The following is a 27,972-nucleotide window of genomic DNA, read 5'->3' as shown; positions in this document are numbered from 1 at the left end:
CCTCTACCTCGAACATAAAATGCATTTAATTCAAATGAATATCAGTAAATACAAAAACAAGATTTATTGCTGGAAACACGGTGCACCAAAACAACTGCAGTCGTGACGGATGTAGAAAAAACCTGAAATGTCTAATGATTGAATTTATGTACACTTTTTAAAATTTGAACACAAACACATAAATTGTCATCACTTAGTCTTTCGTACGTTTGCTTCAATTCTACTTTTTTCAGTTGTATTTTAATTTCTTATTATAAAATACAGGACAAGGCTGCAGGAGCATTAAAAATGTATAAATCTTCCCAAAAGACCTCAGAAACGTTGAGCTCAAGCTTCGGTTTTCCTACAATAAATCAACAATTTGGCGAATAATCTGTTTTTCCTCTTTCCTGAAATATATCAAACTATATGATCCCTGGTATACATAATGAACGTCACACCATATACATATATGAACAAAAGTATAATACTGTGCAAACTGCAACTGCTAATAATCCCTTAGGGCCAGCAGAAGGTCAATTCTGCATATCTGTGTGAACTTGTATTTTACATGAGTCTGAATGTAAAAGTATGATTGGCATCTTTCTGTATACAAATGACAAAGTGTGTGTGCTCTATGACATGCAGGTATTGGGAACAATGTTAACTTTCTTATCTCAAAAGCTCGAGCACACACAGAATATCCAATAACGATCCCCTTTGATAAATAATATACACGTTACGACACTTTGGGAGCCAGCTTCCCAACTTCCTCTCTGGAATATTCAACGTATATTCAACATTTTTGGTTCACTCAGACTCCTGCATTCCTTTGTTGAACGCATGTTTGATAAATAGAGGAATAAGACCAACGTTGTGACACGATAGTCCTGTTCAGGTTCATACCCGGGAGAGCAGTTCAAACCCATCAGATAGACCCATCTACTGTCCGTGGTGAGCAGAAGGAAAGGCCCACCTCCCTCGCCCAGTCAGACATCTTCTTTCTCCCCACCAACAAAGTCCTTCTTCCTGTCCGGCCCTCTGGGGGTCTTACCACTTCCCAGGTATGGGCGTGCCGCACTCGTACCAGCCCACGTAAGTAACATGGGACTTCCCTCCAATCTCTCCAAAGTGGACCGGTTCTTGTCTCAACGCCCGATAAAACCCTGGAACGTGACAGAGACACAGAGGAGAGTTCAAAAGAGTCGACTGAACTAAACCCCCGACGTCTTTGTGCTTGTCGTGAGCCAGCGTACCTTGTCTGCTTGGCAGCTGGTCTGCAAACAGCTGGGCGCCGGTCCGTCCGTCCAGGAAAGAGTCCACAAACTGACAGTGGTCCTCGCCGTGCCCCGACTGATCGCCGATATTGTAAAACTTCCCTAAAGACAGGAAAAGAGGAAGTAGATGTCTCTCTATGAACATAAATACAAGTTGCAGTAAAGTACGCCATAAATAATGGAAAGAAAGGGCACAAAATCTCATTAAAAAATACCAACGCTTGTTTTTGTTTTTGCTAAAAGTGCAGGAGATGACGCTGATGTTCTTAAAATCCATTTTTATAGAATAGCTCTTAAGTGATGTCGTCCTTTTATGTGTTTTCTTTTACGGTACATTATGCAGTTCTTTTGTTACCGTGGTTTTGTTTGTATATTTTATATATTTGTTAGTTTTCTTTGTTTGCTTGTGTTCAATGCTTTTATGCTCTTTTTTAGTTTGTGTTTATGGTGGTTTATTATTATTCATATTATTATATAACATGTTAAGCATACTGTCTCATAATAATGCTATATAGCAAGTCGAGAAGTATTTTAGTAGAGAATGCCATGAAATGTACAGCGTCATAGTATGCAAATGTATTTAGTTAAACATGGCAGAGTTTAACTTATCATACAAATGTTGTAAAATTTAAAATGTCACATTAAAGTATACTGCTATATTTCATAAAAAAATGTCATAGAATATAGAGCATAGAATCCCATGAAAATGTTATTGAAAAAGTCATGGTATTATGTCATCTAAAATGTTATGAGGTTATACTATACTATGACATTGCCATGAAAAACATCCCTCAAATGGTCTATTTTGTCACGTAAATGTCACAAAAAATGTCATATGTCATAAAAAATATCCTTACTATGTCGTGAAAATGTCATAAAAATATATTATACGTGAGAAAACAATGAAATGAAAGCAGAATCGTCCGTACCATTGAGGGAGTCGCTCAGGTAGATCTTGTAGCGCAGGGAGTTGCACAGCTGGATCCCCACAAACTTCCTGTACCAGGTTCTCTTCACGTACTGCTTCCCGTTGCATTCAGAGTGGTCGTCGGATTTGAACGGGAACTGAGTCCAGATGGCAGCTTTGCCTGTGAGGAAACCATCAGAAGAAGTAACGTTTACTGGAACGTTTCGAAAAGCTTCATTTTGCTGGATCGCACGAGGAAAAAGACGACATTCACCTGTCACGTGTTCGCTCACTCGCGGATCCGCTGCAGACATCAGAAAAAAGTTGCAATGAAAATCTTTAAAACTGCTTAGAAGTTACACATTCACAAGACATCCTGCATCCTGAATCATCGCACTAAAGAAGTGCCGTTCTGCTCAGAGCGGTCCAAGTGAAGGATTCGCCTCGATGAACCTCGGAGGACATCTTGGCCGGAGAGTCTTAATGAGTCAGACCCCGGCATCACGTTGACATCGTTACGCTAACAAAGCTCAAAAGCGAGCCCTCTGAGAGTCAAAGCAGCGGTATCAGTGACACTAGCATGCTGCTAACTAGCGCCTTCTGTCAGAGCGCACATTGCCAGAAACCTCCTCCAGAGGACTCGAGGGGATTCAATGGTTTGTAAAAACTTGCCTGATTCTGTGCTGAAAGACACAGCGTCGCTGGAGGGTCCCGTTCCCAGCTCATTCCTTGGTATTACTGTGAATTCATAACTGCAATAAAATAGAAAAATAAATGAATTTAAGGCATAACTCGCACTCTGAGGAGTTTTTATTCTAAATTCCTACCAAAACCTCGAGGACTGGGACGCAAAAGTACAAGTGTCATTCCTTTGTCAGCTAAGAATGAGTCTCACACTCACACACACAGCACGCAGCACACACACAGACACACACACGCACACACGGCTGATGGTTATTCCATGTGCTGCGTTCAGATGTCCTGGCAATAGTTTGGCCAGCAGGCCCGGCCCAGGGGAGGGTTCTGGTGAGTTTTGAGACTCCAGATGCTGAGATCTAAAACTCTGTGAACCTCTCCACCCAGATTCCCTTCTCTTGTGTGCCTCTTTGGCCATTTTGTATTCGAAACTAGTCACATTTGAACTTAGTGATGTAATCAGCCAGCAGTTTAAACGTGTCCGTGGAGTTTTCTTATAATAACAAAGTAAAGAGTCCAATCAAAACAAACGGTGTCTTCTTGAGCTCACGTCGAATGCATTTACTTCCTCGTAAACATCCTGCCAAGCCGATTAATCTTAAAAAAATCATGTTTAGAAGGACGCTTCCCTGTCTCTGTTGGTGCATTGGTGCCTTTCCTGACGCGTCCTGCACAGGAAACACACACCTGCTCTCTGGATTGAGGTTCTCCACGGCTGTGTGCGTCTGGTTGGTGGTCAGTACGGACACCTCCTCTCCATTTGGTCCTTTAGTGGTGGACACCACTTCATACTCTGAGGACAGGAGCAGGGACGTCAGTGTGCTTCCGGTTGCACAGACTTCTCATTTCGACTGTGAACAGCTTCTTGTTATACAATCTCATTACCAGCTGAATCTGTCAGTTCTAAATGCATGCATTTAGATTATTATAACCCATTATCAAGTTTGGCTTAGGAGAAAGGAGAACTTGCTGTTGTGAATGGACACACAGCATAACTGAGTGTTGTTGTGCAGGAGAGAAGTAGACTTTTTGGCAAGTTTAAAAAGGTTTGAGCACCAGGATGCAATTTGAACCAAGAGGCTCGCCGATGGAAAGCGTTCAGGAAGCCGCCGGATGAAGCTTCAAACCCCGATTGCGTCGAAAACGTCAATCTTTCTCTGTATTCTGTGCATTCTGTGTGTATCTTCTGGTGTTTACAGTACCTCTGGTCTCATTGTCAGATTTCTGCCAGTCAAGAATGACGAAAGACGGGCATCCCTCCACGGTGACCACCGTGAGGTTGGAGGGAGGGATGCGGGGAGGACCGGTCACGTTCTGATCACTCCCCTCCTCGTCGGGGAAGTAACTGAGGGAGGAGGTGATGGAGCACGGCTCGTCCGGCTTCTTGTCGGTCTTGTATATCACGTGGGGAGCTGCAGACGGGTGGAACATAAACAGCCGTTATTCACGTATGATACCTTTTCTTTTAGCTTGGACGATTGAGAGCGCCGATGATGCCAACGAGCGAGCTCTCCAAACTCCAGTGGCGAAGCGAGACGGCCATGATGTCGGCTTACCGACGAAGCGCTTCTTGCCCATGATGTCCACCTCGGATGCAGGCAAGGGCCTGAAGATGGTGGAGTTTTCATTTATGTCAAACCGGCTGGCTGCAAAGGAAGCAGGAGAGAGGAGTCGGGGTTAGATCGGTGTGTCACCGGCAGCTCTCGCTGGCCTTATTTTCATATCTCTGGTGCTGGATCCATAACAAGCCAGCTCAGTGCCGAGCTCATCGTCTGCCTCTGAATACTGATGGTTTACCTCGCTTACAGCGTCGCACCTGCACGCCGACGTCTCTCGCTCATTATCGGACGCACACATCAACTCAAACTCAAAAGGCTTTTTGTTTAATCACATCATGCCTCTTCTTCAACTCAATTCAAACTCCTCTAATAGGTTGTGACAATGACTCTTCAGAAGGTTAATCAGAGCTTCTCGTACTGTTCGCTGCCGGGGTCGAGGTTGTCGTCTGCTGCTGTCGGCGCTCTTGCTTGGGCTTGGCGGTGACCAGAGGGAATGGCTTCAAGATGGACTCCTTGTCTCCCTGTTTTAGGTCCATGGGTTTGTCTGAGGACAGAGCAGCAGGAGGAGGAGGAGAAGAGATCAGTTGTTCGCCCTCATCATCTGACTCATCGTCATACACAGTTGCGATCCATCTGCTCTGGCCATCCTCACTGAGCGATTCGGTGGCGTTTTCCTGGCTGCTAGAAAGATCAGAGATTGTTTGTTGAGTAATATCTCTTGTGCTCTTAAAAGGGGAGAAAGGTCTCCCAGAATACATCTGCTGAGACCAAAGATGCCCAGATGCTCAGAACCATGAACACACACACACGCACACGCACACACAGGTTTTGTACACGTATGAGGACAGAGAGAATAGTGTGAATGTCCAGAGAAAGGCCTTGGCAACAGAAGGTCTCAGATGAGCTGTAGTTTTAAGATGAATGCTGTTTTGTTCATTAGTAAACACAGAACATTTCATTGCAAACTGATTTAGGAGTTGTTTTTTTTTGTTTTAAGCGATAGCTTAAAAGCTTCAGAGCTCTGCCTGAGCGGTTCTCAAACTGCAAACAAAGGGCGGAGAAGCGTCGCAGCCGAGACATATTTCCCTTTGTGGAAAAATATGGAGTGGTTGAATAAATCGGATTCATGTGGGAGTAATAAACAAATAAGAGTGCTTTCACACTAGCATGGGTAGAAAGAATTGCTTATAAAAAGCTTCATTTAAACAACAATAAAAACACACAAAAATTCAACATAGGAAAATAAGAGCGCTCCTCAAGCAACAATGTCATAATGCAAATCTTGCTGTAAAGATCATTGATCTAAAATGTTCTATATTGTTTAATCCATGCAAAAAGTAGTGTAAAAACGTCCGACTGGGGTTGTTGTGAATAACTATGTATTGGCTGCGTGCGGTGACTTCCTCCTCTTTCGTTTCCTTTGGACTGAACCAAGCGAGCTGCTTCCTGTCTTGGTGCTAAATGAAGTCAAACCTGCGGCTTCATGTTTACCGTACAAACTGTCGCTCTCAGAAGGAAACTTAACATTTTTCCCAAAGTGTTGAGTCATCCCTCGAACTACACTTTGGCTGGTTTGTTAACTCCAACATGGCCGACACAAATTCAAACTGTTCAACCAATATGGGCTCTTGACCTCTTTGAGTCACTGTAGGAACCCAAATTAATTCCAATACTTGGGTTTATTGTATGTATTTGTTTAGCAATTCTTGGGGAAAAAAAATGTATATCTGCAAAAAAATCACTTTTAAAAGATATTGTGATTAGAACTATAAACATCCAGCATGATATGAGCCAGATTCCCCCAAAATGCCTCATAAGACACCTTTTTGGAAAGATTAGGACCTAAAGAATCAGAATCTGCAACAAAAATCACAATAAAACGAAGTCTTGGTCTGTTAGGAAGGAGTTTCAGTCAAAAAAAACTGTGTATTCAGTTCAAAAATGGGAAAATGACATATTTTATGCCAAAAGATTGCCTGAATGGGGCATGCTGGGACTTAAAATGGGAGCGGGAGGATTTTCGCTCACGGTTTCCAAAAGGTTAAAGCAGAAGTGGGAGGCAAACAATATTTCTGCATCTAAAGGAGGCGAGGAAAAAACAGTTTGAGAACCGCTGGCTAAAGAAGTAGCTTCAGGCGAGCATGTGTATAGTTACAGTCGACAGGACGAGGTGCAGCATGTCAGCGGTCGGCCATCACTGTTGCCCTCACCGTGGTCATTGGGTTTCCCCACCAGGTTGGGTCTCTTGTGGACAGGAATAGAAGGACGCAGGACTGCAGGGACTTGCAGGAAACAAGAGTCCATTTCAGATTATAAGGAATCACATTGATGCATAACAGGTGGTCGGCTCTGAAGCAAAAAAAAACAAACTGAAAACAAGTGTTGTTGGTTATTTTAATAGTGCAATAATGATGAAAGAATGTAGAGTTTATGGGCTCAATAGAGGGAGACGTTAAATAAGGCAGAAGACTGCAGTAAAACGAGTTCAGAAAAACGAGTGTAAACACGGACATAATACACAAGCCACAATGAAGCACATTAAAGATGAGGGGATTGCATGTGAAATGCTGAAGAGTCACTTTGTGAAGCGCTGCCACAGAGCACGGCCACGGTCTAATGAAAACCATGTCTGTGTTGAAAAAAAACCTTGAAACTATGAGCCGATGCTTTTTAACCACTCACCCAAAAATCCCCACAAGAATAACATGGAAATTTAAAAGCCCTAAACAGGAAAATAAGATCGCAGATCCAACTATTTGTGTGTGATTCTGGCCGCCTTCATGTTGGATCTGATGCTGTTTGACCTCCACATTTTCCAGTGAATTCCTGCACCATGGAGAAAACAATCAAATAAAGCCAAGCGCTCAGATGAAGACTTGCAGTTGAACTAAGCTCTAAAGCAATTGTCCTAAATCTTTCTTGTGATATCTGAGGGTGCTATCTGAAGAGGTGGAGAGGGAGGTTCGACACATGCGATTTCCTTGTTTTTTTTAACCAGTTGGGATTCATTTCCTCGATCTTCGTCGTTTCTCATTTTCTTATCTCAGAGATTCATTAGTAATAATACTGTCAACAAGATTCTGTAATTGTTCAATTGTTGAGTCCAAAACATTTGTCTTGGATTTGTTTCCTCCCTCGGAGCTGACCTAAATCAGTGATCTCTGTCATCTACTCCCAAGAGGAAAGAGTTGAGGCTATCAAGACAAACTAAAGCAACATCTGCCAGTAAATCTCACTGATTAGGACCGAGAAGACGTTCAAGGTGGGCCTCCGACTACCACATGGTATAACTGACAGAAAATAGCAAACATACGCTCAAACAGAAAGTCACACAACACGGTAATGAAGTCATTAAAACGCCAGTCTCAAGGTAGACAGAAGACAGGGGTGATGTGTAGTGAAGGACGGTTGGTTCAGAAGAGTGATGTCATGTTAAATTGGGCAGGAAATGAGATCAAGGCGAGATATGAAGTGAAGAGATGTGCACCGAGGTACTCCAGTGGTTTTAACTTCCCAGGTTTGACTCTGTTGATGATCAACTTCTCTCTCTCGCTCTCTCTATCCACAATTTCTACACTGCACTCTGTCAAATAGAGTGAAAAATGCACCAAAAAGTCACATTGCACCCCAGGAGCAGGCTATATATAGATAGCTTGCTCCTTGTGTGCTATTTGGCACCTTACATGGGCGTCTGCCATCAGTGTGTGAATGTGTGTGAATGTTGGCACGTGTTGTAAAGCCATAGATAAATTGAGTCCATTTACAATGCATATAATACAATATCTGCAGCTGGTGTGTGTGTGTTTGGTATAAACCCCTCAGACAGCCGGCTGAGTCTCTGTCGTGCCGAAAGGCCTCAGACTCATCTCTGTGAGGTGAAACAGCAGCACTGGTGTGAGGGCTGCCTTCTGTCAGATAACTTGAACATGTGAAAATAGATGCAATCAAAACACAGACACTAAAGTTCAGTCCAGGAATGTATTCCCGCTGAAACACATACCAGCGTCTCACGTCACTGGGCTTTGTTGCTTTTGCAACAGATACTCAGATTTCATGGATGGGATTTATGGATGGACACTGTCCATTACGCACCTGCAGCCCACTATAAGCAGATCTCTGGAACAAACTCAAGTTGAAATGCCAATGTAAAACTAAGCTCTATAAAACTGTCAAGGAAACACTCTAATTCACAGCTAAAGTAAACTCTGTACCAGCTGTGTAGTACACGCTGTGTAGTACAACAAGTAATAATTATACTGTTTTGTTGCACGTAATGAACTTCATGGGCGGGAAGGTGAACTGTGTGTTTAGGTTACCTCTTTTTTTAGAAAGGTACAAACAGTAACAAGGCGCTTTGTGCTTGGACGTGTGTGCAGGTTGCCAGGCATATAGACGTATTTTCTGTAGAGTTGCTTCCAGAGAGCCATGTGACTCCTTGAAGACCTCTGAAACTGTCAGTTTCCAGAAATAACACACACCAGCTGTGACATGGGACTGAAGCACAACTTCTCCTCACAGCTCCGAACCAGGAAGTGAGCAGAGCGTCAGCATTGCTACGTGCGATCCAGACTTTTGGTTTGCGTTAGAGATGGATTCAATCACTTTAATTAACTGAGCCTGCCCGGCAGAATGGAAACAATGTGATGGACCAACAAAAAAAAGGGCAAACCACATTCACCTTTCACAACAAGCAGGCTGAAGCTATTCTAAAACCAAATCAAACCAGTTCCTGATTACAGGTCCATATGTGCGATAGACTAAACAATGAATTAGAATAATGGCTTCAGTCTCAGTCATGCATTGGGACAATTGGACAACACAGATCATGACCAGGCACAAAACGTCACACTGACAGACAAGTTGACAATCACAAAGCATAAGAGGATCGTGTCGAAAGCACAGATCAGTGGAACTGTGAGGGGCGGGACATGACAGTGCCTTGTAGGTTAGAGAATGAGGAACGCTGAAAGTTATCTTGGTTTGTCTTTACCAGGTTTCTCTCTCGACCACGGCAAAGGTTTAGGTAGAGCATTGCCCTTATGACGCGACCCATCGGCTGTTGGAGGAGAAAAAGGTCTGTTATATATTGATTTGTGTCAAAGTGACAAACAAATACCAAAGAAGAAGAACGTCAGAGAGGGTGAATGCTTTTTGTCTTTCTTTCTTACCATTTGCTCTTACTGTTTAATGTCAGTCAAAAATAAAGCTGGAAAGTTGTTTGTGTGCTCAACTTGGTTTTACAGATGTTCTGGATATACAAATGGGATTGCGAAGACTATAAAACCTTTGATTCTGTCCTGTGACAGTTCACTTGCGATGGTGTTTGAGAGAGGTAGAGATACAGTGACAGGAAGAAAAGAGAGACTGGCTATGGCGGCTGTACTGTCTGCATAGGGCTTGGCATGGTTAGTGTCAAATGTGATGTGTTCTGGCCCGTGCTGTAGCCAGACTTCCCACCTGGCCAGCGAGCGGGACCGTAAATCATATTAACGATCCTGACCCAAGAGACGTCCCTGCAACTCGGGGTAAAACCGGGAAATACTCACCGAGCACATGTGGCAGAGCGTGGATAGAGGAGGTAAAGGAGATTGAGCAGGAGAAAGAGAAAGGTACAACCATCCAAATGGCTATCGTGTGCGTTCAAACACAAATCCTACACCAAATCAAGAGCTATTTCCTTTTTTTTTGTAGATGCATAGTTCCAGATGAGAGCATGGAAGAGTGCTAACATGAGAGGATAACCTGAGGTAGCTACTTTGGGTTGAAGGAATGAGAGGGAGGTAAGTGCTCCATTACCCTCAGGTGTGCCGGAGCTGTGAGAGGAGGTGAATGTCTTGGATGGAGAAAATGGTCTGCCACTATTACGAGAAGGATGAGGAGGAACCCGGGTGCGGGACAGCGTGGAGTTTCTTCCTGCTAGAGATACTGATGAGCTAATGGGAGAACGAGGAGCTTCAGCAACAGATTTCCTGTGGACGCCGGTACCTAAACGAGCAGAAAGGCAATTTGGGGGGTTAGAGATGATCCACTTCTGACAAGCGCTTTACCTAGATGGAATAAATGATAGAGCACATCATTGAAAACAATGTAGAACAGTGGACAATGACTGGAATGACAGAGAGGCGTAAATGAGATTGAAAGATGAGATCGTTCTGGTTTTGAAAGGGGCGGGGGTGAGGTGAGTGTGCTAGGCTGAAAATGAAGGTACACATGGAGGCATGGGGCAATGATGGGGTGGGTTGTGTAGGGTGGTGGGATGGAGATGGAGATGGGGAAGCAGTGACATCGTCCAATGGTTTGAAGTACAACTGAAAGCACTGGGTTCCATTTGACTTGACGAAAGCAGAGATGGTAATGGGACAAGCTTGTCATGGTGTTTACCCTGATCGTAACTACCAGCCTTCTCTGTAGCCAGGGCGGGTCTTGGCAGAGGTTTGCCCTCTCCTGGTGGACTAGGAGCTGTATGAAAGAAAATTCACTATTTATCTAACATAACACAAATGTATTCTTTACTTTTAAAGGGGGCATAATGGAGATGATGGAAAAGGAGGTTATGTTATTGTATTTAAATAAAAGCAGCTGGGACATTTGTTGTCATTGTGATATCCACGAAGAGACAACTCTCAACTTTAAACTAAAGGAACTAATAGTAAGATAGTAAGTATGTGGACTCTAACTTTGTCTTACCAATTGAGAACATTAAATCATGGTTTGCAGTTTCTAGAAACAAAATGTGTCAAAGACACATTGATAACTTTTCCTCAAAAATAATACAATAAACAACAGAAATTCAAATCAATATGCCCCTTTTAAAATTAAATTTAGATATGGTCTTAATACTTAACGGTCTGATGGCAAAAAGAAGGGTCTTTACCCGTAGAGACTGCCTGCCTTGGGGTGACCTTGGTGGGATCAGAGTAGGTCCTGGTCTGAGATTGAAGCCCAGGTTGAGGTTGTGGCCTGGGTAGAGGTTCAAGTGGGGATTGAGTCTGGGCATTTGGTGAAGGTTGTGGTTGGGGAATGGGTTGAATATGAGATACATGTGGAGCCTTGTTCTTTGTTGGAGGTTGTGTTTGGGGCCACGGCTTAATCTTGGGGTGGGGTTCTTGTTGATCCCTTGTTCGGGGCTTTCCTTGAGGCTTTGACTGCTTTTTTGTTTTAGACTGTGTTTTGGACTTAGGTTGAGTCTTTGATTGAGATCGGGTTCTGGGCTTGGGTTGGCTCTTTGGTTGAGGCTGTGTTTTGATCTTGGGATCAGAAAGACTGAGCTTTGGTTTAGCTGCTGGTTGGTCCTTAGATTGCTTCTTGGACGTTAGTTGGGGCTCTTGGTCGGTTTTTAATGAAAGTTGTGGTTTGGTCTTTGTTTGCGTTTGTGGCTGAGTTGTAGTTCTAAATTGTGGTTGAGTTTGGGATGGGGTTTTAATCTTTGGTAGAGCTTGTTGGGTCGGAGGTATGAGAAGGAGTGTTGGTTGATGTATTTGTGGATGTGCCACAGGAGTGGGCTGAGCACGTGTTGGAACTTTAGGCTGTGTCTTTGGAAGGGGGGGTGTTTGAGGTTGGGCCTGGTATTTAGTCTGGGGTGTTGGTTGAGGTCGTGGTTCGGCCAGGAGCGGGGTTGTGGTTTGAGACTGTGATTGTGAATGTGGCTTGGGCCGAGATCGCGACTGAGGTTGGGTGTGGAGTCTTGGCTGTGGTGTTGATTGGAGTTGTGATCGAGGTTGGGTTTGGAGTTTAGACTTGGATGTAGGTTGTGATTGTGGTTTGATGTGTGGTATAGGCTGGGACATTTGGTTGAGTTGTGGTTGGGTCTGCGGTATGGGCTGGTATGTTGGTTGGGGTTGTGGTTGGGTCTGAGGTTGGGGCTGAGGTATGGCCTGGGATGTTGGTTGGGGTTGAGGTTGGGTCTGCGGTTGGGTCTGGATTATGGGCTGGGATGTTGGTTGGGGTTGTGGATGTGTTTTGAGTATGGGCTTTGATGTGAGTTTGAGTTGTGGTTGAGTCTCGGGTATGGACCGGTGTGTTGGTTGTGGTTGGGCCTGGGGTATGGGTTGGGATGTTTGTTGGGGTTGTGGTTGGGTCTGCGGTTGGGTCTGGATTATGGGCTGGGATGTTTGTTGGGTTTGAGGTTGGGTCTGCGGTTGGGTCTGGATTATGGGCCGGGATGTTTGTTGGGGTTGAGGTTGGGTCTGCGGTTGGGTCTGGATTATGGTCTGGGATGTTTGGTGGGGTTGTGGTTGGGTCTGTGGTTGGGTCTGGATTATGGTCTGGGATGTTTGTTGGAGTTGTGGTTGGGTCTGGATTATAGTCTGGGATGTTGGTTGCGGTTGTCGTTGAGTCTGGATTAGGGTTTGGGATGTGTGTTGGGGTTGTGGATGTGTCTTGAGTACGGGCTTTGATGTGGGTTTAAATTGTGGTTGAGTCTGGATTATGGTCCGGGATGTTTGTTGGGCCTGTGGTTTTGTCTGGATTAGGGTTTGGGATGTGTGTTGGGGTTGTGGATGTGTCTTGAGTACGGGCTTTAATGTGGGTTTGAGTTGTGGTTGAGTCTGGGGTATGGACTGTGATGTTGGTTGGGGTTGTGGTTGAGTCTGGATTATGGTCTGGGATGTTTGTTGGACCAGTGGTTTTGTCTGGATTATGGTTTGGGATGTATTTTGGGGTTGTGGATGTGTCTTGAGTACGGGCTTTGATGTGTGTTTGAGTTGTGGTTGAGTCTGGCGTATGGACTGTGATGTAGGTTGGGGTTGTGGTTGAGTCTGGCGTATGGACTGTGATGTAGGTTGGGGTTGTGGTTGAGTCTGGCGTATGGACTGTGATGTAGGTTGGGGTTGTGGTTGGGTCTGGAGAAGGGGCTTTGGTTGAGGTTGTGGCATGGCATTCCCCCGTGGTTTCAGTTGAGGTTTTTGAGTTTGGGAAATAAGTATTGGTGGTGGCCAATTTGGTTGAGGTCGTGCAAGTGGCTGGGATGGGAGCGTTTGTGGTGGTTGACTCAGAAGATGCTCTCCATGTTCCTTTACAGTAACTAGCACAGATTTAATGGTGGCCGTAATGTGTTGTGGAAGACTGGACTTGGGAGATAACGTGACCTCCATGAAAGGAGGCAACACAGATGTGGAGAGGTCTCCTCCTCCTGGGTTGTATGAGAGAGAAAATATAGCCATGAAGCCTCCATACAGTACTTGAAAATAGGAAGTGCCCAAAGCTACTGGCCTGAGAATTCACCATGCTAAAGCAAAGGTTACACAATAGCTTCTACCCAGATCATGTCTGATATGAGCGGATCCAATTTCAAAGGCAGGCAGACCATATGGAGGTATTTGAAATGTAACAGCCGTGTTACTACGAAACAGACCAAGATACCAAGGCCAGGATGCCTGTGAGTGACGGCTATCCAAATCCATTGGCTGTGCCTCCAAGGGCCTATGACACATGAGGGTTTAATAGTTGCTGACTGATTGCCCACTGTGGAATTTTGAAGGGCCGTTCTAAATCGATTGTTCAATCTGATCAGACGTCAAGGGAAGACAGAAAATAGAGAAAGATTGAGAGAGAACAGCAGGAAGACAAATAAACCAATAGATAACATGACATTTGCAACATGCAGTCCCACATCTCAACATTTTGACCATTTAATGTTTGAAATACCTCTGTTTTTGGTTGTTGTTGTTGTTGATTAATTCAGTGGAATTAGCCAACCAACCAAACACAGGGATGTGATTGTTTCCTTTAATTGACTCCTGTATAACAAAAATAAATAGAAACTATATCTGTGTCCCAACAGGGACCGGATCCTCCAAATCAACCACCGAATTGCAAGATAATGATGGTTGCAAACAATGCTACGGTGACATCTTTTATATCCAGGCTGCTTGAAGGAAGGAGCCTTTGGAAGTCTAATTGGTTGTTGGATGCATCCGGGGCCCAAAATTGTGACATAGCATTTGTAAGACAAACCTTTAAAAGAATTTAGTAAGAATAAGGTTACCTGCAAATATAAGATAAAGGCTGGAGAAAGAAACACAGAAGGACAGGGTAACACAAGAGAAGTGGATGATGAAAAGTAGGATCCTGCAGGAGAGAGGGGAATGTCTGCAGCATGCAGGTCTATCATGCAGGCTTCACATCCCCTGAGCTGCATTTAAAGCAAAAGCTTCAAGTTTGTAAGCAAAAATGGTGATGAATAATCAGACTGTAACTACTGTACAACATGAACATTTATAATATCATGAACTGATGCACGATCAAGTTTTACATGGGACTGATTTTTAAAGAATTAGACTGAGCGCCACCAACAACCCAGTCGCCAACAACCCAGTCGCCAGAATTAGTTTTTTCCACAAGTAGGATCTATCCGCTGAACTCAACCAGAGCATGCTATTCTTACTCATGCAGCTAAGTACAAAGGACACTGTAAAGCATTGACAGCCTCTTCAATCACAGTCGGCCAAGTCCATGACTGCACACAGCATGAATGAGAGCCATGAAGCTTTTTTTTCAAAATGAACCATGATTCACGGTTTTACCGATTGGCTGTTTGGTGGCCACAAGCCGTGTGGGTCCAGCGGTCGACAGAGATTCCTGTGTAGTAGTTGTGGTGGGAGCTGAGAAATATAGTGTACATTAGTAGACCTGTGAGAAAAAAAGTTAATAATGTATGTCCTGCAGAATGTACAGAAGAAAAAACCTGGTGTATGTGCAATGAACAATGAGCATAGGGAGGAAGAAGACAGGTAGAGGGGTCAGACATAAGGTCAAGAAGGTTTTTCTGACCTCTGAACTCAGCTTTAGGTCAGAAAAGTAATTACCACGAGTTGTCTTTGGGGCTATGTTCCGCAAAAGAGGCAGCCTGCCCTGGGTCCTGTTATGGAGAACTGGCATGGGAGAAAATATCAAAGTCAAGGTGTCACACATAAGATGTGGAAAAAAAGAGTTGTGTAAAGAAATAATGTTCATGCACCCGTTCCCATTTAAGTTTTTTTGGCCTTCTCCAACTACTAAGTTAAACGTCTGAGTCTTTTGCTGCTCGATACGTTCACGAGCTGTTAACTTTATGTGTCTGATGTTTGGTGACATACAGCAGCTTTCTGTTGCTCAAAACAGCTGTGAGAGAAAATCAAAACAGTTTGTGGGCCTAAATATTGAAATACTCAGATGATAGATGCTCAAACTGTCAGCTGATAATGATCACACACACAAAAAAAAAGTAATTTTATATTCACTTATAATAAAAACTAAACATGAACATGATTTATGGTAGAGTGGGTTGGTCTTTTTCTTATCTTGATTTGTGGAACATACTTATTTTTTGTGCTAAACCCCTCACCATTACGGTTTAGCATCTGCAATAAACCAGCAAGATAAAAATTGTGAATTAAAAAAAAAAGTTAGACTGAATATGGTGCGGTCCTGTCTGAAAGAAGTGATAAATCAAACGTTGTAGTTAAAATTCTTCCAGTGCCGAGTCTTAAAGTGCGGGTCACTGACTGGCAATGAATCACAGTATTTTATAAACATTCTGCTGCTGTGAACAAAAACAGGTTCAGTGGGTTTGACCAAGAGCAGCGTGTCGCTATTGGCTTACCGTGGCGTGGAGAGAAAGGGAAGGAGTGTGGACCTGGCGCTAAAGGTTTCTGAAGGGCGAAAGACAAGAAAGACAAGAGATAAAACGGGTCATTCGTCTTTCTGATGATCGCAACGAGTCAAAGCGTTGCCGTCGACCTCTATCTGTGAGCTTCAATAAGTCTTCTGCCCTCTACTCTGTGTTGAATCGGTGAAGTTCCCGCTGAGACGCTTGTTATTTCTAGTTTGTCGGGCAAGCGTTCAGCTGGGATGTTTTACATCTCGGCGCATCAGCCCTCCACTGTTAGCACATCAATGTCACCTTTCTCATCTCAACTCATTCCCACATTTGTTTCATTCCTCTTCTATCTTGTCTTCTCGTCTTTATCCCTCTCCAGAGGTCTGCTAGTCACAGGCTGCTCTTGGCGAGGCCCATCCTGGCTGCACTGGTGCTGTTTTCCATTCAGTCGTTGGATGGAAAACTAATGAGGCAAACAACCCTGAGAATAGCATAAGCTCACAAAAGTGCACAACATGGACTCCAAACCATATTTCCTGTTCCAGATAAACACCCTGTTCCCAAATACATGTATTTTAAGGAGAGTAGGTGTACCAGTGAAGTCATATTAGCTTATTCTTCACTCTAATTTAATTTCACATATTTATACAACACGACTCTGATGTAATACAATCTACAACATGCGGCTTTATACGAGTTATTCTGCTTTGGTTAAACTTGGAAAAGGAATCGAGTGTGCCCAATACATACCACAGGGTTGACAGGAGGCTTAAAGATTTTCCTGATGGCTTTCTCTAGAATTATGACACAAGATAAAAACAAATCAGTAAAGACATTAACGCAGCAGAACAAAAAGAAAATGAAGAAACTAGAGAAAAGCACATTTCGCAACCAAACACTTTCTCAAGATGCATTTCATTTTGGAAGAATCAGTGAGCGAGTTCCTCAGAAGTGGCTGAGTCGTTTACCACAAACTGGTTGTGATTCACACTCGTACGTATCTCCTGCTGCCATGACGTAGAAAACACTGCTAAGTTAGCACAACAAGCTGTTCAGGTTGTCGCAACTACACTTTTTCTGCAGAATGAATAAATAAACGGCAAGTTAAAGAAGTTCATGACTATTTTAGAAACTACGAAAGTATCACATATTGTTCAGAAGGAGCATACTTTCTCATGTGGAGCTACTTATTTAAACCTACTTGTCATTATGACATTAATACCACTGCATGGGTGTTTAAAAGATACTTGTTTGTTGTGTATTTGCCACAGCTGCGGTACAGCTGGAGTGATCCAGATCGATATCCTGACATCAGACATACCCTCCATGCCCCCGGAGCTGATGTTGTGAATGACCGGCTTGCTCCACACTCCAGTGCCGTCCTTGGAGTTGGGCTGAACACCGAACTCGTAGACGGTGTTGGGCCTCAGGTTGTCAACGACCGTATCGCTGGTCGGGCAGGTTTGGTAGTTCCACTTCCTGCTCTTCTCACGAAAACGCACCGTGTAGTGTCTGAGCGGAAGACAGAGAGGAATCAGTAAATCATGTCTTTCATAGATATTCAGATCTAGATCTGCAGAGTACGTTAAGATACCATAACATCAAATTGTCTTGTTCAGCATTCCAACAATGCTGACACTGTTCCAACAACTGCGCGAGTTGGATCTTAGTGTAGGCTCATTTTAATGCAGTTTAACGCTGTGAATTCAGGATAAAGTCAGGATTTATTGCTTTGATTACTAGTCTTCCAAAAGAAGATGTATGCTTCTATCCTTTTTTTTTAAGAAAACATATATAAAACATGCAACCAAGAAGAGATTTGTTCCAAAAAGATAAGTAGGATTTGCACAATTATCTGAGAGACTTCAGGGAATAATTTACTGTCCGTGCTGTTATACCAGACTACATGTGTGGGAGTGTGTGTGTGTGGGAGTGTGTGTGTGTGTGTAAAGAGAGTTATCGTTTTCAATGCTCACATAAACTACGATTCATAACATGAAAAGGCTGAACACTGGATCTGCATGCATGATGCATTAGTGTGACTCTCTTTTCGGTGCATCTGTGCCATCGGCCTCTCTGTCGTTGCTCTCTTGCAGAAGAGATGTTCAGTTCATTCTCCACAACAGTGAACGAAGCGTTGGGATTGTTAAAAAGCGTGTGAAAAGACTCCGTTCAGCGTTGCCAGGTCCTGTTGGAGCTACACTCTTGTGAGTTTCACCCCGGGTTGCATTGTCTGTCTATTTGTTGGTCTATTTTGCGTGGAATTTAAATGATTAATATACCCCCAAATCCTACCAAACGGATGTCAGATCAGCACACACACACATTGGCCGTGTCCCACATACACATACATAGTTGAAATGACTGCTGAGGGAAAACTGATTTCAATGCTGGCAAACTAAACATGTGTGGCGTTACTCTGCAGATATTACAACACAGCGATGCTGTTGGACTTTAAAACATGTGTAAATGCTTTGAGTTCTGGTGTCGTGCTGGTTTTGATTAACCATTGGGGTGGTTTTGCTCCAAAGACCTGGCAACCCTGGAACCAATTATAATCTGCTAAATCTGGTTTGTGAAGGCAATTAAGGTACTTTAAAACCATCAGCGCCCGGATTTAAGCAAAAATAACTGCATCCAAATGCCTCCTTCTCTGAGTCATGATCTTTCTGAACAGACATGACATACATATGTTTACATGTTCCTGTGTTTTCTGCAGCTGTGAAAGCCGTCTGTGCACACAGAGACGTCGCAAACAGGAACTGCAAAGAGCTGATTCTGTATTATTTTAGTGAAGGAAAATCTGGGTCCAGTGCTGGAGTTGTATCTGACAGCTAGCTAGCTTGAATCCATGGTAGCATTACACTTCTTGTTCAAAGGCGTTGGGTGGTCCTGAAAATGAAGTTCCTGTAACTGTGTGCTGGTGTGTTGGCTCACCCGTCCTCCAGACACTCATTCATGACGTTGTCTTCATAGGGAGTTTTCAGCAGCGTCCCCCAGGACAGAAGCACTGAGGTGGGCGTCACCGACCCGATGACCAGGTGAAGCGGCTTCTGCAGTTCCACTTTACCTGAGAACACAAGTGCACACTTTGAACCTCCACGTCCCACCCTCATGATTCACTTTTACCACCTCGATGATGATGTCGTCCTCTAAAGCTCTCGCAGTGGCATTACCTGTGCACTGCTTCTTCACCTCGTTGGTTTGGATGGGCTTGACGGCGATGAGGTACTTGGGCTCAGCGTCTAAACACAGAAGATAAATAAAGGTTACCCTTTGACCTTTTGGAAACCTTGCGAAAATCCGCCTGCGTCCATTTTAAGTCCCAGCATGCCCCATTTAGACGTTTTGGCATAAAATAAGTAATTTTTCCATTTTCGAACCGAGCGACACAGTTTCTTGACTGAAGCTCCTTCCTAACAGGACAAGACTTTGTTTTATTGTGATTTTTGCTGCAGATTCTGATTCTTTAGGTCCTTATCTTTCCAAAAAGGTGTCTTATTGACGCTCCAGCAGGCATTTTTGGGAAATCTGGTTAATATCATGCTGGATGTTCAAAGGTACCATCAAAATATCTTTTAAAAGTGATTTTTTTTTGCAGATATACATTTTTTTCCCAAGACTTTGCTGAACAAATACATACAATAAACACAAGTATTGCAATTAATTTGGGGTTCCTACGACGACTCAAACGCAGGGAAAAGGTTATTGTCGTTGCACATAGTACAAATACTGTGACAACGAAATGCAGTTTGCATCTGTCCAGAGTGCAAAAGAAGCAGCCAAGGTGCAGTGCACTGTGTTGGATAATATAATATATAGACAGTATAAACAGTACGGACAGTATCTCAAGGCAGAAGCACACATTTCCACTGTCTTTCTTACCAAACTCGGTCTCATACGGCTGTCCGTTCTCGGGCAGCTTTATGAACTGTTTGGAGAACATGCTGCTGCCGTAGCCCAGGATGTAACCCCCCAGCTTGGTGTCGGCGTTGGGATTCAAGAACTTCATCACGATGGTGTCTCCCGTGGCGTTGATGCGGACCTTCATGTTCTGGCGTCTCACTGTGGAGGCAGGAGAGGACACAACGTGTTTCATAAAACGGTGATTTTGAGAATGTCCTTTTCGAGAAGGCCCAAATGTTTCTGCACACTTCAGTCCAATGTAAGTATTTAAAGGTAAAACCAAGCTTTCTGTCATACTAGAGCGAAGGGGAATCCTTACAGACAGCAACCAGGAATTCAAACTACATATCAAAAGTTATAAAAAAGACAGAAATACTGGAAAAAATCTTGAAGATTGTAGCTCAAGCGACCCCGTCGACCGTCAGAGAAACGTATCTTCTTCATCTTCTTTCCTTCCCGGCTTGTTTTGTGAAATAAATGAAAAGCTTGTCGTGAGCTTTGCAGATTTACACAAGTGCTTCTATTTTACGACACTTCTGTCCTCCATCACCTCACACTTCCACTCGAGGAGTCCATGTTCTGCTGAGGTGTAAGTTTTACTGGAAGGTAATAATGGTGATTTTATTACGTGAGCACAGGAATAGAAGTACCGAAGAAACACTTTTATAAAGTGGGCTTTCTAACCGGATGAGAACATGACTTTTATAGCGAGCACGCACATTATTAAGGATCTGCCACATTAAAGCATCACACGCTGCAGAGATTGAAGCTTTTATATGTGCAAGATATTTGTTTGTGCTGAAAAAAAGAAACCTGGGAACAACCGATATTAAAACTTGAGGTCAGCTTGTGTTTATTTGACAAGAAAGCGGTATGATGTCATGCTTTTCTGTGTGTTTCTCTCACTCTCCCTCACACACACATTGAGATAACTTATTAAGAAACTGCACATTTTGTGCCAGAACAGACTTCTACAGAATAACTGCTAATGAACCACAGCCAACTGGACTTGTTCTGAGGTCGGACATCGCAGAGAGAGAGCACGATAGTAATTTGTTGTTTTGAAAAGAAAAGTGGGAGAAGATTTTGTTTCTGCTCTTCGAGCTCAAAGGTCAAGAAGAACACGCCGACTATAGTGAAACGCCCGATGCGCTCTGAAGGGCGAGTAGAGAGTTTATCGTGTGACATAAACACTTATGGACATAAACAGTTTAGATGCATCTTTCCACTCAGGAGAGGAGATGATGTTTATTACTATGAAAACTGTGAAAACCCATTTAACTGTTTAAATGTAGCTCTCACCTTGCGAACAAATTCAAACATAACCATCAGCTGTGTGTGTGTGTGTTTCCATATATATATATATATATATATATATATATATATATATATATATATATATATATATATATATATATATATATACATATAAAATAAGCATTGCTATTGAACTGACAAGCCGCTGAAGAACAAAGGATGGATGAATTTAATTCTATTTATCTTGGCTCTGCTCTGTCATGAACGGGTATGCTAACAATTATGAGCCGTTTCTAACAGGCTTGCTAATCATCTTCAGATAAATCCATGGAGCTCATCGGGGCCAGAAGTGTGACTTATGACTGACAGTTGGCCGACGCTGTGGTAAAACAATAAACATCCAGACCAGGATGATAAATGCTGAGCCAGTTTTTATGAACTTGTGGTTCTGTTTTTATCATATTCAGCGTGTTAGTTCAATAAGTAAAGCCCTTCTTAAATCAACACAGGATTAAGAGCATATTTATGAATTCAATTATATTTCATGTTTATGCAGTGGAACCATAAATGAGCCTATGGAGACCTAAACCTCCCTTAGTCTACGAGGTTTAAAACCGGCCTTTCTGCCTGGATTAAAGCTCATACTCTTCTCTCCAGAGCAGGTCCTTGGCTCATATTTCAGCATTAAATGAAATAGTGGAACTTTGCATGAGGAATACTGCCAGCAGCCGCCGGACGCCAACACAGACACAGACAGTGAAAGAGGGGGAAGCCCTGACTTTGAAAAATACCCTCCTGCTTTTCCAGCTATGTGCTTCCTATCAAAACTGCATTTGTTGTGATTCTTCCATCAATATTTCCAATAAAACATGAGGGAGGTTGGCTCTGGGGGAGATGGGCTCAGAGAAACATTAGGAAACTTCAGGCGGTGTGTATTCAACTCCAGTACAAGCAAACACTGGCTCGGTCCCACGGCGATCCAGCCGGAGCTCGGGCCATTTGGCCCACACACCGCTCAGGGACCGTTAGGACTAATCAGTGTTTCCAGAGTGAAATGAATAAAGCTTAAGGAAAAAAAATCTAGTCACATTCCTGTTAATCAATCAACTGCAGCACAAAGGAAAACTATTGACATTTAGAGAGCCAGAAAATAAATCTGCTAAGCCTCGAGGTCACGCTGTGTGTTTGTGTGGATGAATAATGAATAATAAGGGAAATAATGATTGATTACCTGCATCTCCGGTGTCAAATACATGGAATTATTAAAGATGTACAACCTCGTCAAAAGACATTTAACTAAAGTATAATTTAATCCATAATTTTACCCTTAATAATCACGAGAGGCAGAGGCCTCTCTTTTTTAAATGAATGTTGGAAGGTCAATGAAACGACCACAAAGAGATGCAAAATGGCTGCAAAGTAAATACAAAAACACACAAAATAGACATAAAATGATGAAAAAGAGAAGACAAATACAGAAAAAGACGCAAAAAGACTGCAAAGAGACTGCAAAGAGACACAAAAACACTATAGAGAGACGCAAAAAGACTGAAAAGAGACACAAAAACACTATAAAGATATGCAAAAAGACTGCAAAGATACACAACAACACTATAAAGAGATGCAAAAAGACTGCAAAGAGACACAAAAACACTATAAAGAGATGCAAAAAGACTGTAAAGAGACACAAAAACACTATAAAGAGATGCAAAAAGACTGCAAAGAGACACAAAAACACTATAAAGAGATGCAAAAAGACTGTAAAGATACACAAAAACACTATAAAGAGATGCACAAAGACTGCAAAGAGACACAAAAACACTATAGAGAGACGCAAAACAACAACATAGAGAAGCAGAAAGACCACTAAGAGATGCAAACGATCCATTGTCTCATGTGGACAAGGGACAATTGTTTAGAGCAAACATGCCAACTATGCCATGATATAGCCATAATCATCGATAAGTACATATTTTGATTTGTATGTTATGGAGAAATGGTGACAAATTCTGGAGATGGCTTCACAAATGTTGTTCCCACTCAGATGACTTGCACAGTCGATGAGGTAATGAACTATAACTCATCAAAGATTACTGTACGAAATCCATCAGAACGCTGGGAATCCGCCAATAAACAATGGCACATTGTTCAATGAACATCTCACCATTGCATTCGTCCTGTTTTGGACCAAGAGAGAGAGGATGTGTCCTGCTGGCCTGAAAAGCAGAAACACCCTCAAACTGGAAACTCAATCTTGGCTTTCGAGCGTCTCTCCAGGACGATCAGCAGTGATGGACGGTCCTCCGGGAAAGGGAGTAGGTTAATGGGGTTGTCAACACAACACGCTTACTTTGAACTCTTGTGCAAAAGGTGATTTCTACGTGTGTTTAGCACCTTCATATTAAAATGTGCATGGTGCACGGGCAAATATGTTTTGGCATCAACACATCGTGAGTTTCTGTCTGACGTGGAAGCTCTTTCAAGCCTCGCTGTCTCTCCTCTGTTGGTTCACACGAGGAGCATAAAGTAAACACTCTGAGAATAAATAAACTTCCATCATCTTGAGACTTTTCCGCTCACGTTGATGTGTGAACTAATGAACTATAAATATCTTAAGCAAAGCCTCCAAAAGAGAGAGGGGGGAAAAAATTCTTGGAACAAGACTACAAGGCTGGTTTTGTTTTCAATAATGTGCAATGGAAAAGAACTTTTCCGCTCTTTGAAATGAATGTGGTGGTATTGGAGGATGGAGGTGACATAATAATGAAGTCATGTCAGTTTGTCTTGAGGATCTGAGCATCACAGCAGCACTCTGCAGGCTGCGTGCACCCCTCAGCAGTGGCGCACTCGGGCTGTCTGAGGGGCCTGGGTGGCGCCATGTTTTCTCAATTTGAAGGCCGCGTTAGTGAACTATGTACGTTCTCCACTGAAAGGCCCTATAGGCACTTTATCATGGTGCATCCTATAGGCACTTTATCATGGTGTATCTTATATAGAAGCATCCTATTGGCACTTTATCATGGTGTATATCCTATAGAAGCATCCTATAAGCACTTTATGATGGTGTATCTTCTATAGAAGCATCCTATAAGCACTTTATCATGGTGTATATCCTATAGAAGCATCCTATTGGCATGTTATCATGGTGTATATCCTATAGAAGCATCATATAAGCACTTTATGATGGTGTATCTTCTATAGAAGCATCCTATAGGCACTTTATCATGGTGTATCTTCTATAGAAGCATCCTATAAGCACTTTATCATTGTGTATATCCTATAGAAGCATCCTATTGGCATGTTATCATGGTGTATATCCTATAGAAGCATCCTATAGGCACTTTATCATTGTGTATCTTCAATAGAAGCAACCTATAGGCACTTTATCATTGTGTATCTTCAATAGAAGCATTATATAAAGCACTTTATCATGGTGTATCTTATATAGAAGCATCCTCTAGGCACTTTATCATGGTTTATCTTCTATAGAAGCATCCTAAAGGCACTTTATCATGGTGCATCTCCTATAGAAGCATCCTATAAGCACTGTATCATTGTGTATATCCTATAGAAGCATCCTATTGGCATGATATCATGGTGTATATCCTATAGAAGCATCCTTTAGGCACTTTATCATGGTGTATCTTCTATCGAAGCATCCTATAGGCACTTTATCATGGTGCATCTCCTATAGAAGCATCCTATAGGGCACTTTTCTTGAGGTTTGTTCAAAGGGAAGCCATCACCCCTCTCTTTTGCCATCAATGCCCGTGACCTAGTATGAGCTATTAATATTAGTGCAATATATTGCTCTACAGTCCCAGGTATTATGCACTTTGTAAGTCTATAGAATCAGTAAAATGGACTGCAGTTGACACCCTTCCTTTATGATTTCACGCAGCTCTGACACCTGGTATTTCAGCCTCTTAGGTCTTGGAAGAGGAGAGATGGGAGAGTGCTTTCTTACAGCCCCATAAAGAGAGTGTGTTTTATAGGCCCTTTGTAAAAAAAAACACACCTTCATTTAAGGCAATGAAGTGTGAAAATATGTCTGAGCCGAGTTCCAGCCACACAGAGGGTTTAAAATAATATAGCTGGTGAGCAAACAACAGCTGAACTGAACAATTGCAGCTCCAATCGGAACATCCCGAGCCTGCAAAGCCCTCTGAATATATACAGTACCGTTATCCAGCAGGAGCCTCTTTGATCCCATCTCTCTCTAAAACAACCTCATCTCATATAGGTTCACAAGAGGCCTCGGCTCGCAGCCCAGCTGGGATCAAACTTCGGCAGGCAGCTTCCATGCTGATCACTCTACTCTCACACTATATATCCTCTCTGTCAAATTCAACGTGGGAACAGCTGTGTTTTCCTCCCTGTGGAGCTGCTCCGTCCCATCCCTCTCCTCCTTCGTCCAATCTTTGACAACCTAGACGGGTCAGCAACTAGCTTTCAGTCAACCTGATACTTAGTGACTTCCTGAAGTGTTTTAAGTTCATCCATCTTGTCCACTAATCTCCTCTTCCTCCTTCCATATTTCTCATTTATTAATCTGCACATGACATGTGGCCATGTTTTGTCTGGCTCAGCAGATGTTTCCAGGTCATATTTTGTCCTAAAATGAGGTAGTGGTAAATCACTTCTTTACAACAGAGCAACTGCACATGTCTTGGGAAGTACAGACTATCTAACAGTGCATAGACATGTCACCTCTAAGGTGCATTATTAGGCTATAGTATCTATGACATTGGAAAGCAAAAACACCTCATTGCATCACATGTTTTACTCTAAAACGAGGGCCTTGATCAAAAAGAAGATATACTGTTGTTTAATAGCACACAGTTTCCTTTCATCTGGCTCCCAAAGCTGCACACAGAGAGTTGTCTGCAAGCCATGTTCAGCCTGCACGTTCTGCTCTGGGCGAGGTCTTTTCTCCACTGTGCTTACTTCTTTATATCCACTCCAGTTTGATCCCCTTAAATCACCTCTCCTGCCATCCAAAGCCTTCACTGCCATGCCCCAACCTGCACGTTTAACCCGCAGGTTAGAGAAGGGCTACAACAAATAGTTAGAGATTTTGGTGTGTGTGTGTTTGTGTGTGAACAATTCTGTGATCAAAAATATGATGGTTTTCAATTTAGGAATCGAGGTCCCCACTTGACACCTCCTCGACGTGGTCCTCACAAGGTCGTGATTACAAATATGTGTGTGTGTACGTGTGTGTGTGTGTGTGTGTGTGTGCAGTGGGATGTTGTGAGAATCAGAGGCCGAATACAATATAATTCAATCCTTTTCAAAGTGAGTCTGACTTTCTTGTGTAGGAAAAGAAAACCCTGTGCATGAAGGCTTTAAGAGTTCTGACACTGATTATCTCCAAATTATGGATAAAAACCTGAAAATGGTGATTTGGTTTAAATATGTTTTACATAATGCAAAGACGCTGTGATACGCTCCATGTTGTTATTAATAGTTTGGAAACATTTCAGACAAGATTTGGCCTAAAATGATGTGTCTGCTATACTGCTGTGTTGAGTCGTAAAGAATCTCTGCAGGTGGTTTGAGAAAACTCAATAATAAGAGTTTTGAACCCATAAAATGATATTTTACCTGAGGTCATGATAAATAATTGCCCAATTTACAAACTCATCATCATCTGCTGAGGAGGCACCGCTCCAGCAGCGTCATCTACAAGCCTGACCTCTGACCCGCGGCCTGGAAACACTCTCGTTAAAACCTGTGAGCAGGAACTGATGTACTTCTATGTCTGCTCGCCTCGTTTCAGGGAAAGATCTCAATAAACCTCAAGGATTTCTAATTGACAGTGCGTGTCAAACCCACTCATTTAACTTGGGGTGGGTGGGGCTACGAAACAATAACTTCCATAACTAAACAATACAATTAAGAACTATTGATTGATCAAATAAAGCACATTCTTTACAACATGGCCAAATATCTAAATATGGTACGACACTCTTTCAACTAAATCTAAGATATTAATATAAAGGACAATGAAAGCACTGGGCTCAAACCTACTTGTTTTTACTGCACATTTGAGTTTTTTGTTGTCTCTATTCTTGTGTATTTGGGGATTTCTGCTCATAAAAAGCTTCCAATTTTCTTTATGATGTTACAAACGATGTGTGTATCCATATTGAGACTACTTGTCTCAATATGGATACACAACCCTTTCTCTTGTCATTTATATTTCACACATCCATCACACTAAATATGATATATAGTCTCTCCAAGCGTATCCCAGCATGCATTTGGTAGAAGGCAGAAAGAGACCATGAATGCATCACGGGGCTAACATTAAAACAATCCCACTAACTTTCAGGTGCATGGGTTCATGACCGAGAGACAGAAGACTGATAACAACCAACAAATGCATCGCTTCGCATGCGTTTCGTTGTGTCTCCAGATGCGGTTAAAAACGCCGTCGTCAGTAGCACCTACCTCTGCTCCTGCGGGGAGTCGAAGGGCCGGAGAGAACTATCCCTGTGACGAAGACCATGAGGAGGAGGACCAGCAGGCTGTGTGAGTGCTGCTGCATCCCCATCACCATCACCATCTCTGTCGAGCTTGACTCTGAGACTCGGGAGCTGCCCTTGATCTGAGTGGGCCCAGTTCAGAGGGAGACACAGAAAGAAAGAAGTCGTCACCTCGCTGACTGAATAAATCTTTGCTAGCGGGTTGAGTTAACGCGTCCTGCGGCTGCAGGAGTCTTGCAGCGTGTCACTGGAGTGGCTCGACTACTTCTCTGGAGCTGGAGGCTCTCAGGACTAGTGCAGCTCACTGGACTGGACTCCAGGC

At 42.9% G+C, this 27,972-nt stretch overlaps 1 protein-coding gene across 4 annotated transcripts; it reads right to left on the bottom strand.

The window, feature by feature from the left end:
- Nucleotides 1-49: 49 nt before the first annotated feature.
- Nucleotides 50-27,941, bottom strand: LOC137782721 (target of Nesh-SH3-like). 4 transcript variants are annotated; one of them, XM_068572286.1, is made up of 23 exons: nucleotides 27,616-27,941; nucleotides 19,882-20,061; nucleotides 19,173-19,241; nucleotides 18,934-19,066; nucleotides 17,318-17,508; nucleotides 16,747-16,790; nucleotides 16,000-16,048; nucleotides 15,224-15,289; nucleotides 14,942-15,019; nucleotides 11,293-13,548; nucleotides 10,800-10,877; nucleotides 10,215-10,403; nucleotides 9,409-9,474; nucleotides 6,629-6,700; nucleotides 4,837-4,962; nucleotides 4,416-4,505; nucleotides 4,062-4,271; nucleotides 3,547-3,652; nucleotides 2,836-2,915; nucleotides 2,438-2,467; nucleotides 2,186-2,344; nucleotides 1,236-1,358; nucleotides 50-1,145 (listed from the first exon to the last, which is right to left on the bottom strand). In XM_068572286.1, exons 1-23 carry the CDS (start codon nucleotides 27,728-27,730, stop codon nucleotides 1,030-1,032), a joined length of 4,626 nt encoding a protein of 1,541 aa, XP_068428387.1. In that variant the 5' UTR covers nucleotides 27,731-27,941; the 3' UTR covers nucleotides 50-1,029. The 4 variants fall into 4 exon arrangements, with proteins under 4 accessions (XP_068428387.1, XP_068428388.1, XP_068428389.1 ...); XM_068572287.1 differs by lacking the exons at nucleotides 10,800-10,877; nucleotides 11,293-13,548; XM_068572288.1 differs by lacking the exons at nucleotides 10,800-10,877; nucleotides 11,293-13,548; nucleotides 14,942-15,019.
- Nucleotides 27,942-27,972: the final 31 nt, after the last annotated feature.

The sequence above is a fragment of the Clinocottus analis genome, unplaced genomic scaffold (assembly GCF_023055335.1).
Source record: "Clinocottus analis isolate CAN_PGR_092001 unplaced genomic scaffold, fCliAna1.0.p SCAF_12, whole genome shotgun sequence".
Taxonomy (NCBI): Eukaryota; Metazoa; Chordata; class Actinopteri; order Perciformes; family Cottidae; genus Clinocottus; species Clinocottus analis.
This window is presented reverse-complemented; position numbering and strand designations above follow the sequence as displayed.

Excerpts from the sequence above, each read along its gene's own strand:
- LOC137782721 (XM_068572286.1), bottom strand. The coding sequence starts at position 27,730 with ATGGTGATGGTGATGGGGATGCAGCAGCACTCACACAGCCTGCTGGTC. Across the intron at positions 15,290-15,999 it reads CCCTTTCTCTCCACGCCACG|TTCTCCATAACAGGACCCAG; the intron begins GTAAGCCAATAG and ends CTCCCATGCCAG. Across the intron at positions 10,404-10,799 it reads GGCTGGTAGTTACGATCAGG|GTACCGGCGTCCACAGGAAA; the intron begins GTAAACACCATG and ends CTGCTCGTTTAG.